This window comes from Alosa alosa, chromosome 16, assembly GCF_017589495.1.
Source record: "Alosa alosa isolate M-15738 ecotype Scorff River chromosome 16, AALO_Geno_1.1, whole genome shotgun sequence".
Lineage (NCBI taxonomy): Eukaryota > Metazoa > Chordata > Actinopteri > Clupeiformes > Clupeidae > Alosa > Alosa alosa.
Genome location: NC_063204.1, coordinates 4,493,296 through 4,506,237, shown reverse-complemented (window position 1 = coordinate 4,506,237; position 12,942 = coordinate 4,493,296). Strand labels below are relative to the sequence as shown.

The following is a 12,942-nucleotide window of genomic DNA, read 5'->3' as shown; positions in this document are numbered from 1 at the left end:
TGTTACATGTACACTGAAGACAATGAGGCCTTGACTGGAGCTAAGAATGGTTTGTATATCAAATCTATCATGACCAGATTTACCCCATCCAGCAGGTCTCATGTCAGCTCTTTACCTCTGATGAAAATTTAGGCAAATTGGCAAAGTTTTGTAAAAGCACTCAGTATTACAATGTAACAACTATATGTAGGTACCCACAAATACATAATGCAAGTACAATGATGGTACCTGATAGTACATGTTGTTACACAGGTTGTACCACTGTACCTAATCAGGTAGGTACACTGTAACAGCGACACATTAAAATAAAGTGTTACCTAAGTTCCTGTCCTCAGTATCCTGTTCTTCAATTTAGCCTCAGCAAACTCCACATTCACCCTCTGAAGCAGCTCCCAACACCTCTAGGGTCAGCTTTTCCAGGTTAAAGCGTAGCTTTGCTACAACACCTCTAGAGTCAGATATCTAAGTTACCAAATAGTTCTTTGGGAAAAGAAAAATATAAAGTATAGATACACCTTGTCAAATATTACTCCAATACAAGTGAAAGTTGCTAAGTCAGATTTTTACTTAAGTTGAAGTACAGAAGTAGGCCTAATTGATTTTAAAAATACTAAAGTATTCAGAAGTACAAGTATGTCCTTTTTATTGTGTTGTAATGTAAATATAGAAACATTTTAACTGGCAAATAGAAAACCAGATAACTCAATTTTGACATTATTTATCGTTTAATGATGTAGGCTATGTTAAAAATAGCTATGTGGTGATCGTTGAGGTTGTGCGCTAGTTTGAGCATGACATACGTGACGACCAAACGTTAGCGATTGGTTATGGCAGATCCAATAGTTTTAAACTAATGGAAAGTGGGCAGACATGTACATTATGAAATGTACGGGAGTCTGGTAGGACCAGGCTAGTGCAACTCCCTAAAAGACAAAATGAGCGACCGGCGCTTGAGGCCACCACCGACGGTCCCGGACTGAAAAGGGCTCCGGCGGCTTAAGAGGGTGGCGTTGACACCCCCCTCAAACCTACGGGCACTGAAAAAAACCCGGGCCATTTTCCAACTGATTGTGAACCAGGGACCACCATTCTGACTAATTACACAACCCCAGGACCACCACTGAATAAAAATACTGATTCCCACATTGCAACTATTACTGAATCCATGGTCAGGGACCACTAGCAATGTCCTCACGGACCACAAGGGGGCCGTGGACCACTGGTTGAAAACCCCTAGTCTAGTACAAGGAGGAGTCTGTTTGTGTCAAGAGTAGGAATATCACTCTTAAGACAAAGTCAAGACAATTGAATTTTGTATTTATTGCTGTTAATTCCAGGGGGAAAAAAAACAAAACAAAAATCAACAATTTGCATAAAATCCAAATCGTTCTAGAAATATATTTGACCTTTCCAGTACATAATGACATTTAGATATCAAAGAATACAGTAAACATACTGAAGGTAACAGCTTACCCCCTTGTACACAGTACAGCATTGTTTTTTAACCATTAAAAAGTTTGACAAGTATAACTGGCAGATTTGTATGTACAACAATCCCATGAGATTGCAAGGTTCATCCAACATCAACCTAACTTAGTGGTCCACCTTTTTCCATATAAGTGTTTGTCTTTCTGTGTTTCATTTCAAAGTGAAGTTCCACAATACAGACTGATGTTTACGGTCACTGTAAAATTGTTTTTTTTTCTTCTGTTCAAGCAAAATAGGTTTTTTTTTGGTTTTTTTTACAATTTCAGCAGTTGTTTAAGAAAGTTTGAAGACAAAACCTAAGCACATTACAACTTAAATAAATCTTAACTGGTATGCAAAACCATCGCATCCCAAACCTAACGTGAACAAGATGATTGCTTTCGGACAGTGACAGTAGAGCTCATTTTGATCCTAGTCCATTTTCCATATACAGTCGTACTACGCAGGTTTTAAAATTGGCATGACATAGTAAGAGTCTACAAATCTAGCTGTTGTCCACTGAGTACATAGCTGCATGAAAAACAAACAAACCAACAAACAATGAAAGATAAGGATGAACAACGAGGCTGAAGGGAACATGGGGTAGAAAAGGGTAACACAGTCCAACAGAATGACACGTCTCCAGGGTGGAGGCCACTGCAGCCTGCAACCAGCAGGGGGAGCTACAGCAGCCGCTCAGCACTGACTGACATTAGGAGCACTGTGATGGCCAATGCCACCATCTAGTGGCAAAACAACAAAGTGCACCGTCTGAGGCCTACTGAATGGGATGGGACAGCAGCTGGCCGCATTTACAGGATGCTGCTTGTCATGTGAGAACCTCAAAACTCTGTTTTATTGACTGGAGTCTATAAACCCTAGTGCATATCACCCAAATGACAGAGAGACAGAGACAAAGAGGGAGGGAGGGAAGGAGAGAGAGAGAGAGAGAGAGGGAGGGAGGGAGGGAGGAGAGGAGAGAGAGAGAGAGAGAGAGAGAGAGAGAAAGAGAGAGAGGGAGATACAGTAGGGAGGGAGAGCAGCACACAGCAGCTATTTTCACTATGACGTGACAAAACATGATAAAAGCAGAGTTGTTGTTGGGGATTCACATTATGATGCCTGGAAATGCTCTTGGTTTTGCCCAGGAGTAAAATGGTGAAGTTGCTCAGCACTAACAAGTTCAACTGTTGTACATTCAACACACTGCAGCAAAAGGAAAAATAGGGAAAAAAAATCTATTTCCCCCATTAACCTTTTTTGTTGTATATTCTTTACTGTATAATTCAGCATCAACAACAATTATAATAATATTATTAATAATAATAAAAATTAACCAAACATAGTTTTTTTTTTTGTTCCAGAGCATAAATATACAATTGTAAAAAAGGTAAGAAACCCTCGACTTAGAACACTATAGATCCCCTTTCTGAATCAATGAACAATCATTTCCAAACCTCATTCTCCTAGTCTTTTGCTATTCTTCTTTCAACTTAAAAAACAACAACAACAATAATAATAATAAGTTAGTAAACATAAGCCGCTGTCTCGCGCGAGTCTTCAGTGCAAAATACAAGAAGCCACTTGGAAAGAGTCCCTCGTTGCAGCCAGAGTGCAGCGCGTCTCTCACTCTCTCTCGCCCGTGGAGAAGGAGGCACAAGTGTTCACGCCATGCCCTCACGACCACCTGGAGGAGCGCACGCACAGGTGAACTGGTGGGACAGGTGTGGAGGCGAGATGGAGCCTCTCTCCTCGTGTAGGGTGGTCAGGGCTGGTCAGCAGACTGGTGGGGGGTCCAGCCTCTCATCCTTCCGAGTTGTCTAGCGCTTCGGAACTGTGGACCGCCATGTACTTCAGCCGGAAACCACCTAGAGAACACAGAACACAGAAGATGAGTGAGTGGGGTCCAAATTACGACATCTTTCACACACACACACACACACACACACACACACACACACACACACACACCTTTGATCTCTCTGCACTTCTCCCCAGGATACAGAATTCATAGACTGTATTTAGAGCAGTCAGATAGAAAGGGTTCTAGGTTGAAAGGGTTCCATGTGGAATCTTTCAGGGCATTTCTACACGTGTTTTACACATTAAAGCAAAACAAGGGGATGTCCTTGTCCTTGTCCTTGAAGACAAAGAGAAAGGTCCTGAAGGCTACCTTGCTGCGTGGCGTCGATGGGGGGCTGCTTGCAGTCCTGTGCGATGTGTCCGGTCACGCCGCAGTTGTAGCAGGAGATGACGCCGTTCTTCTTGTTGATGCCCCCGACGCCCGCCAATGCCATGCCGCCCCCAGCCGCCTGCACGTGGCCCATGGGGTACACCTGCGGGTAGAAGCCCCTGAACGCCGCCATCTGCTGGAAGCCGTAGCTGGCCACTGCTGCCGCCGCCGCTGCCGCCGCCTGGCCGCCCAGCACGTGCTCCGAGTGTGTGTGGCCGTGTGTGTGGCCGTGTGTGTGGCCGTGTGTGTGCGCGTGTGTGTGCAGGAGCGCTCCGCCTGGGTAGGTGGCGGTGGCAGTGCCAGGGCCCGATGGGAAGAAGGAGAGCTGCTGCCCTGGGGCGTTGGTGCCCTGCGGCGCCCCCTGGCTGAGGTAGCTGCCACTGCAGAGAGACGACAGCGGGAAGAGGTGCGGCGGCATCTGGTGCGTGAACACCTGCCTCGTCGGCGCCACCTGGTGGAAGTAGTAGCTGGGCATGTGGCCTCCACCGCCACTGCCCATGTTGCTACTGCCATTACCACCGCAGCTGCCACGGCAACCGCAAGCGCCACAGCCCATAGGCTGCTGCTGCTGGCCTGACGTGTCCCTTACGAGGGGGGGTTGTTGCTGTTGCATTGTAGGTGGCGGTTGTTGCTGTTGCTGTTGTTGTTGTTGCTGGGTGCTGCTGTTGATGTAGGAGGTGCTCTCGCTCTGTGCCGTGCTGTGCGTCAGGGCGGGGCTTAGGCTGGGGGCGGGTCCAGGGGTGTGGGTGGGCACCACCGCCGCCACCTGATTGGCCGAGGCCGTGTGCGGACTCCCCGCGGCGCCAGGGCCCATGCTGGGGATGACGGAGGTGGGGATGGGCGGGCCGTAGGAGGGCAGCCCCGGGGCCAGGCCCATGGCAGGGGGCTTGGTGTGGGGGTCAGCGGAGAGGCCCATGGACCCCAGGGGGGCAGCGTCGGGACAGGCAGGGTAGGCAGGCTGGAACGGCGACGTGTAGGCAGGGGGGCGGCCGGGCTGTGTGTGTGTGCATGTGTGTGTGTGGGTGTGCTGATGGCGCCCACAGGGGGCTGATGGGACGCTGAAGGACCCCCCCCGCCGCTGTCCGCTGCCGCCTGGGGCCCGGGGCCCGTCTTGAAGCGATGCACCTGGGGCTGCAGCGAGGGGCTCATGGGCAAGCCAGAGAGGCCGAAGCCCGGCAGCGGGGATACGTCTGGCGGCATCTCGCCCGCCTGAGGCACAGTGGCCGAACTGGGCAGCATACCGGTGGGCAGGCCGGGCACGGCCGCCACATCCGCCCCGTTATGGAGCACGTAGGAGACGGGGTGCACGGGGAAGGGCATTGGGGGGAACTCTACCGGCCCCATGGGGCAGTCGGGGCTCAGCGCCGGACCCAGCTGCTTGCCCAGGACCAGCGCCGGCCTCGGGGCCACTGCAGAGGGACCCGCGCCCTCCCGCAGGACTAAGGGCTCCACACAGACCTTAGCGGAGTCGTCCGAGTGGCTGTCCGTGTCTGCAGGGAGAGGACAGCAGGAGGAAGGGAAGAGAGAGGGAATGAGAGAAAAGTGGCAGGAAGATAAGGGTGGTGTGGGAAAAGACAAAAAGAGGGGGATATGAGGAGAAGGAGGAGAGAGAACTCATCACATCACGCACTATCCATAGCGTGTGCCATTCCTGAAAGCACCAACAACTACCATCCAAGGATTACATGAGCAGGGCTTCAAGCAAGGAAGCCCAAGACCATTCTATATAATGATCTGTTTTCACTTGTCAAACAGCCTGCCCCATGCCTGAACTCTGAACTGACTTAGTTCCTGAGCACTTTAGGCCCTGCATAGAGATAGTCGTGTTGAACACACTCCCTGCATAAGAGATAGTCGTGTTGAACACACACTCCCTGCATAAGAGATGGTCATGTTGAACACACACTCGCTCTCTCATTAGTTGGCCGAGGTTGTGGGGGAAGCAGTTCAGGGCTAACATGAGTTATACTGACTAATGTCTAGCGGGGTGCAGTGTGCTGCTGACGGCTTGCTGATGATCAACTCTGCTTCTGTATTTCTGCACATTTCTACACATCTGAACTAATCTGAGACTAAGCGCCTCTACAGGCCTGTGGTTTTGCCTCGGCTGGACTAATGTGAGACTAAGCGCCTCTACAGGCCTGTGGTTTTGCCTCGGCTGGACTAATGTGAGACTAAGCGCCTCTACAGGCCTGTGGTTTTGCCTCGGCTGGACTAATGTGAGACTAAGCGCCTCTGCAGGCCTGTGGTTTTGCCTCGGCTGGACTAATGTGAGACTAAGCGCCTCTGCAGGCCTGTGGCTTCTACACATCTGAACTAATCTGAGACTAAGCGCCTCTACAGGCCTGTGGCTTTGCCTCGGCTGGACAGGGCTGGAGGGACAGGACGCTGCGCACCTCGGTCTTTCTCGTCCTCGCTGTCCAGGCTCTCGTGGCCGTCGTGCTGGGGGCTGGGAGGGGAGCTGTAGCTCTCTGACGACGTCTCACCGTACGTGTCCTGTCCCGAGAACGCGTCCGCACACACGTCTGTCAGCACACGGACACACCACACACACAACAATTAGGTGCAGCTCTAGAAAAAACAAACTCCATAGTCGTTGCTGAACCACAGTGGCACCACACAACTTTCGCTCAAACGACGACCTACCCTACTCTAGATTGTGTTGTAGTTTGGTCGAAAATAGCAAGCTCCATTGTTCAAACCACTGTTAATACATTGCAGTTACAACAACACAACACTGTTAATAACATCATGCAGTATGTTGAGGGTAACAATGAGCCCTACATATTTACTTAAGCACCTCTGAAGCTACATCATACATAGTCATTATTGTGAATGAACAAGCAAACTATAATAAGTGATAAATAACTAATTCACTATTCCCAATAAAGTGCACATCTGAAAATACATCATACATAGTCATTATTGTGAATGAACAAGCAAACTATAATAAGTGATAAATAACTAACTCACTATTCCCAAGCAAACTATAATAAGTGATAAATAACTAATTCACTATTCCCAAGCAAACTATAATAAGTGATAAATAACTAACTCACTATTCCCAAGCAAACTATAATAAGTGATAAATAACTAACTCACTATTCCCAAGCAAACTATAATAAGTGATAAATAACTAATTCACTATTCCCAATAAAGTGCAGTGTGGTGATCGAGACGTCGACGTGAACACAATCTCCATGGATACACCTGCTGTGCTGGAGACGAGCGAAGGCACATTTAAAAGGTCAAAGGTCACGACACTGGAAATACGTTCAAGGAAGCATAGCTCTTGAGCCTTTGTTTCAACCACCCAACCTTCTAACCATGTCAACAGCTGATCAAGGAGAACTGCCCTTTCTTGAAACACCAAATCCATGATGGCTGGTTCTACTGACCAATTGATGAAGATTGGATTTAAAGGCTTTATACCAACTTCATGCTTTACTCCAGCTAACATAGAAGACACAACATGTTTTATACAACTTCTAATCACAAAACACACATAGGCCTCTATGATAATCTCCTGCTGAAAGGCTGGATCACTCCCTTTCATTCCGAACAGAACCTCTAAAATGACTGTCCAAGCTGTCATTTGACATACACACACGCAATTATTTTACAGCAGCTAAGATCAGCTAGTCAGTCGGTCATTGAGAGCAGCAGTCTTTATCCCCAAGCCCATAGCCCCCCCCCCCACCGCGCGCACCTTTTCCCTCGGACGGCCGTCCCCTCGTGGTGGCTGGAGACGTTGAGATGCCGTTGGCCACCACAGACACTTGTCCCTCATCTTTCTTCCCCTTCTCCCTGATGGAGAAATGAGACTCAGGGTTAGTGGACACACGTCAGAAATCAGACATTTGGTTTTGGCCTAATACTCAGATAGTTGCAGCTGCATGATGCTATCCATCCCGTTTAGCTTTCCGTGAAGTGTAGCATTATCGCTAGATTTAACGCTGTGATAAATTAACAGTTGCAATCGCTAGATTTAACGGCATCATAAATGAACAGTTGCGATCGCTAGATTTAACGGCATCATAAATTAAATTCCTGTAAAAAAAGGAAGCGTGACTTTTCCTGTGACCAGGGCCAAAAGAATATCTTCCACAAAATTTTCCAAAAAAAGTATGTGTGTGTATGTGTGCCTGGAGACTGCTGTGTTGTTTTTCATCTCACAGGTTCCATGGACCGTGTGTGTGTGTGTTTACCCCGTTATCACTACAGTAGTGAGCATGCACACAGACATACAGAGCAGGTGGCCAGTTCTCTAGGGAGGAGAGCGTTGGGCATGGTGGAGTTAACACCACCTCTGACAAACAAGGTAAAGTCACCTCTAAACAAACTCCCACCTTGTCAGATGGACAAATGCTAAAAGGTTCACATGTTTGAAGGACATTCAGTTGAAAGCTTTTTTTTTTTAAGTAAAGACTGCAATTCCAATACCTGACATGAGGGGGTGCTCTGGGTTTCGTCTTAGTGCTGGAGCTCCGTCTGTCATCAACATGCTATGGAAGTGAAGATATGGAAGAGAGCTTTAGAACACCATCACAGTGGTCACACACGGTCACACACACGCCTGCAAATAGTAGTCTCTCTCTTGCAGGATGCAGTTACAGCTGGCTCTCATGCTGGCAGCCAGAATCCCAAGGGAGCTCAAGACTCGTGCATTCTAATTACGAGCAGGAATACACTGTGTGCTGCAGGGCCCCTATGAGAGCACCACCAATTAGGCCCATATGAGAGCACCACCAATTAGGCCTCTATGAGAGCACCACCAACAGTGTTGGGAGTAACGAGTTACAAAAGTAATGTAATTACTGTAATGTATTGCTTTTTGCTGTAACGCAGTAATGTAAGTGTAGCAGGCTGTGCCTCTACTGAGTGTTACGTGTTCCGAAGTCTAGACCTGATGAATGGGCGGGTCACAATTAGGTGCACGTATATATTGACGGTGGCAGTTCCTGGGGTTACGCGTCTACCTTTCTTCTTCCGGGGGCTTGGTTCAGGAGCTTCGAGACTCCTGAACAAGCTGTATTTCATGCAATTATTGCTTTTTAATCTAAATTTATTCATGCATTTCTTTTTTATTTTACTGCTACATGTACTTTGTTAAACGTATAACCCCTATGGCCCCTTTGCCATAATGTGCAATGTAACGCATGCTATGTGCGCACACTCACAGACATAAATATATTGACCATGGCGACAAGAAGTCCTCCCGGAGTTGTGCCTTTTATCATTACTTTCGGTTACAAAAACTTTGTGCACAGAGGAAATAAATAATAGATAGATAGATAATAGATGAATTATGCCTATTCAACGTCTGATTTCATCTGACCTATCTGGGTGCGTTTGGAGATGCCTGTCACTTAGGCCTAGCATATATTGTCACAGGTGACAAGCAAGCTAACCATCGCAAAGTGTTGTGCTAATGCTGGGAACAGGCAGGGATGGACAAAAATACATTAGAATGTATTTAAAAATAAAATACCTAATACCCTCATTTTTAATGTATCAAAATAAACTACAAAACACAGTAACCATATTATGTAGCAAAATTAAATGCTGTATTTTTGTATTTTAGAAAATACTCAAAATACTTTTTTCAAGGAAGTATGGAAGCACTGCAAAAAAAGCTTTTTTTTTTATCCCAAACATTTAGCCTATTAAAACAGTAAAAAACAATACAATTTGGCCCGTCATACCAAATAGTACACCGTATGCAAGTTCATGTAGTGTGATCAGAAGAATAATTTACATTTACATTTAGTCATCTAGCTGATGCTTATCCAAAACGACTGACAGAGCTTTCATTTAACCACATTATAATCAATAGGCCAAAATCATCTGTGCCAAATTTCGTAATTCAAGTCCAGTGCAGAACTGAATAAGAAAATCATAAGGCTATGTATCTTGAAGTTCCAGTATGTGAGAAACTTGATATCTCCAACCTCAAGTATGCAGCTAATAAGGAAATCGAATTGTTATTTAATTAAACAAGGTGAACTTGTCCCCACTGTGAAATGCAGAAAAGGATGCTACAAGGAAGGGAATTCAAACACACTCAACACCTTACCATCTATTGATGTGGTTATTGTGGTTCATTGAGATATCGGACATTTTTTCTGTTAAAGATTGGCATGGAGACAATAGGACATGGTTGCCTTTGTCGTCTTTGTCTCATCTTTACTTGCGTATGACTTCACACCAGTGCTTCAGACCTGAGCTGATGCTTCAACAATAGCAGTCACTGAAAAGCTGTGAGTGTCTTTGAACACAGCTGTTCTCACATTAGCTGATTGCGATAAAAATAAACCATTGTTGCCTAATTACCAATTATTCATTACACCTGTGTGTAGTATCTACTTATTTTAGTGTTTTTCACATATAGTATTTTGCAGTATTTTTAAAATACAAAAACACACCAATAAAGTATTTTGATACAAAATACAGAGCCATTTCCTTCAACCCAATAAAATAAAAATGATAAAATACTATTTTGTATTTGAAATACAAATACATGTTTCAGAAATACTACCCATCCCTGGGAACAGGCAGATTACATCTTTATAGTTGGCCATATGATGACATACTTAGGTTAATATTGTATGTCACCAGTTAGGGCACCAAAATGGCCAGCAGCGGCACTGTGTAGCCTATCTTGACATGTCTTTAAGTTTTGGGTTACAATATACAGGTAGTGGGCTCTCTGTTGATTTTAATGAGTAGGCCTAAGCCTAAAGTTACAGCATTTCTAGCACAATTGACCAGACTTCGACTTTTTGTCTGCTTTTAACAAAATTCTGGCTATGATTGTTCCTTGTATTGCATCATGAGCCATCACTGCGCCTATTGCATTCATGGGCGGATTATGAACTTTCGGGCCCCTGGGCCCAGATGTATTAAGGGCCCCCCACTTATTGTCATATATGTGGGAGGGGGGTCCTCATACAGAAATTTTTAAATTTGTTTGATGTGATTTCCTGTAATCTGGTGCATTTTGGGGATGGCCAATACAAAATTCAATCAGATTCATAGCCTACATCCTGATTTGTTGATATTGAGGAAATGATTCCATGCAAAGGCTTGGGCTTCAGGGCCCCCTGACCTCTTGGGCCCCTGGGCCTGGGCCCGGTAGGCCCGTGCAGTAATCCATCCCTGATTGCATTCTACTGTTGTTTGCCTTAAGCCTAGCTCAGTCATTATGTTGTACCACATCATCCTCCATTAGAAGTGCAATGAGCTGCATTGAGCATAATAAACTGCATTTAGAATTCCAAATCCATATTTCTAGCTATTTTGGTAAAAGTAATTTAAAAGTAATACAATAGTAGTGTAATGCCTTACAATGCAGAGGCAGTAATATTATAATGTAACAAATTACTTTGAAATGACAGTAATAAGTAATACATAATACATTACGATTTTGAAGTAACTTGCCCAACACTGACCACCAATTAGGCCCCACAAAACCAGGTCTGCCGACAGGTCCCCTATGAGAGCACCACCAATTAGGCCTTGGATGGAGTGAGTCCCCACAAAACCAGGTCTGCCCACACAGTCTTGTGTCTGCCCACACAGTCTTACACACTCAGTGGTATCGATATCATCCATAAAGATAACCAGACGGTGAATCTGGCACACACATGTCCATATGTGTGTGTGGTGTGTGTGTGTTTGAAGCGCCTCAGTGCTCTGTCCAGTGGGGCCACTCGCATTACGCAACATGTGTGTGTGTGTGTGTGTGTGTGTCTGTATATATACACGTGTGTGTGTGTGAGTGCAGGTTCTGACATCATCTCCTTATATGTATCTATCTCTGCTGGGTTCAAAGTCCTGAGCTATAGCCTGGTCACTATCAACCCGAGTTTCCCATTAACAGGCCCTTACTGCCGGGCTAGGCAAGCGGACGACCTTGCGATGTGCTGGAGTGTGTGTGGAGTGTGTGTGTTCGGAGGGGGTGCCTTCAGGCCCAGGCGGCCGGCGCGGCTGAAAACACGTTGTGTTTGCATAACTAGTCCTAGCGTCGATAACAAGGACTCGGCCTCCTCTGGAATGCCTGTATGCTATCTAATTCCTTTGCACAATATCCTTTATGGGGCTTGCTTCAATAGCTTCACCTCTATACCCATTACCCTTTCAATAGGGAGCAATGCTAATTATTACATGTGAATCATTCATTTGAGAGTCAATAATGCTCAACAGCCAATCAAATAGACCTCCCTTCTTCACTCCTTAAATGTGTTTATTGGCTGGAATCATTTATGGTTTAAGGCCATGTACTTGCTTCACTGTCTACAGAGGACACACACACACACACACAAACACACACACACTCACACAGCCAGAGGACTGTGAGGAGCAATGGGCTGAGTTAGCCAAAAGGTGTACTAGATACAGTATGAATCGCAGCAACGTTGTGCCAGGCGCTTCACTGCCACAGATGTATTTACGGTGTTTCTACCAACTTCCTGCCACAGCCACACAGACTGATCTGGAGTGTAAACAATGGTTGTTATAGCGACAAGGCCAAGGCTCCCAATGGAGTTTCCATTGTATCGGCCCATTGAGAAGCGCGAGTGGAAAGAATGTGCTTGGCTTGCAGCGCAGGCAGAGCCGGGCAGTGCTGGTCAGGGGCGGAGGCCCGGGGGTCACGCTGCCGCGCGAGGCTGGTCAGGAGCCAGGCCATCGGCCTCTCCTCGCTCGCTCCTCGGGAGCCCCCCACGGTTCAAAACACACCACATGAGCCTGAAGGGGGGGGGGGGGATCTGAAGGTGAACTTTCCTCAAAAGGACCTGTAAAAAGCAACTGGGTCTCCTCTAAAGGACCTGGGCCTGCTGTGCTGAGTCTCTGAGTCTCTCTGGGCCTGACTGCTGTGCTGGGTCTCTGGGCCCGACTGCTGTGCTGGGTCTCTCTGGGCCTGACTGCTGGGTCTCTGGGCCTGACTGCTGTGCTGGGTGACTCTGGGCCTGACTGCTGTGTTGTGTCTGTGGGCCTGACTGCTGGGTCTCTGGGCCTGACTGCTGTGCTGGGTCTCTCTGGGCCTGACTGTTGTGCTGCTTTATGACTGCATGGCACATGTTATCGCACTCCTATCGGTCAGGTCACTTTATATTAGCGTGATAAACTAATGACGTTTATAAACGGACTCCGCCCATTATCAACACAGTGTGGGAAAGGTGTCAGGAACACAACGACATCACCTCTACAGTACATCCAGGTGTGCATCCAGGTATACACTC

At 46.6% G+C, this 12,942-nt stretch overlaps 1 protein-coding gene across 1 annotated transcript in view; it reads right to left on the bottom strand.

Moving 5' to 3' along the window:
• Positions 1-2,301: 2,301 nt before the first annotated feature.
• LOC125309278 (zinc finger CCHC domain-containing protein 2-like) overlaps positions 2,302-12,942 on the bottom strand; it is a gene marked incomplete in the record, with an annotated part of 52,962 nt that continues 42,321 nt past the window's right edge. The window contains 6 exon segments of the mRNA XM_048266077.1: positions 2,302-3,335; positions 3,641-4,536; positions 4,539-5,190; positions 6,097-6,225; positions 7,410-7,507; positions 8,144-8,205. Of these exon segments, the coding sequence (XP_048122034.1) occupies positions 3,271-3,335; positions 3,641-4,536; positions 4,539-5,190; positions 6,097-6,225; positions 7,410-7,507; positions 8,144-8,205 (1,902 nt within the window).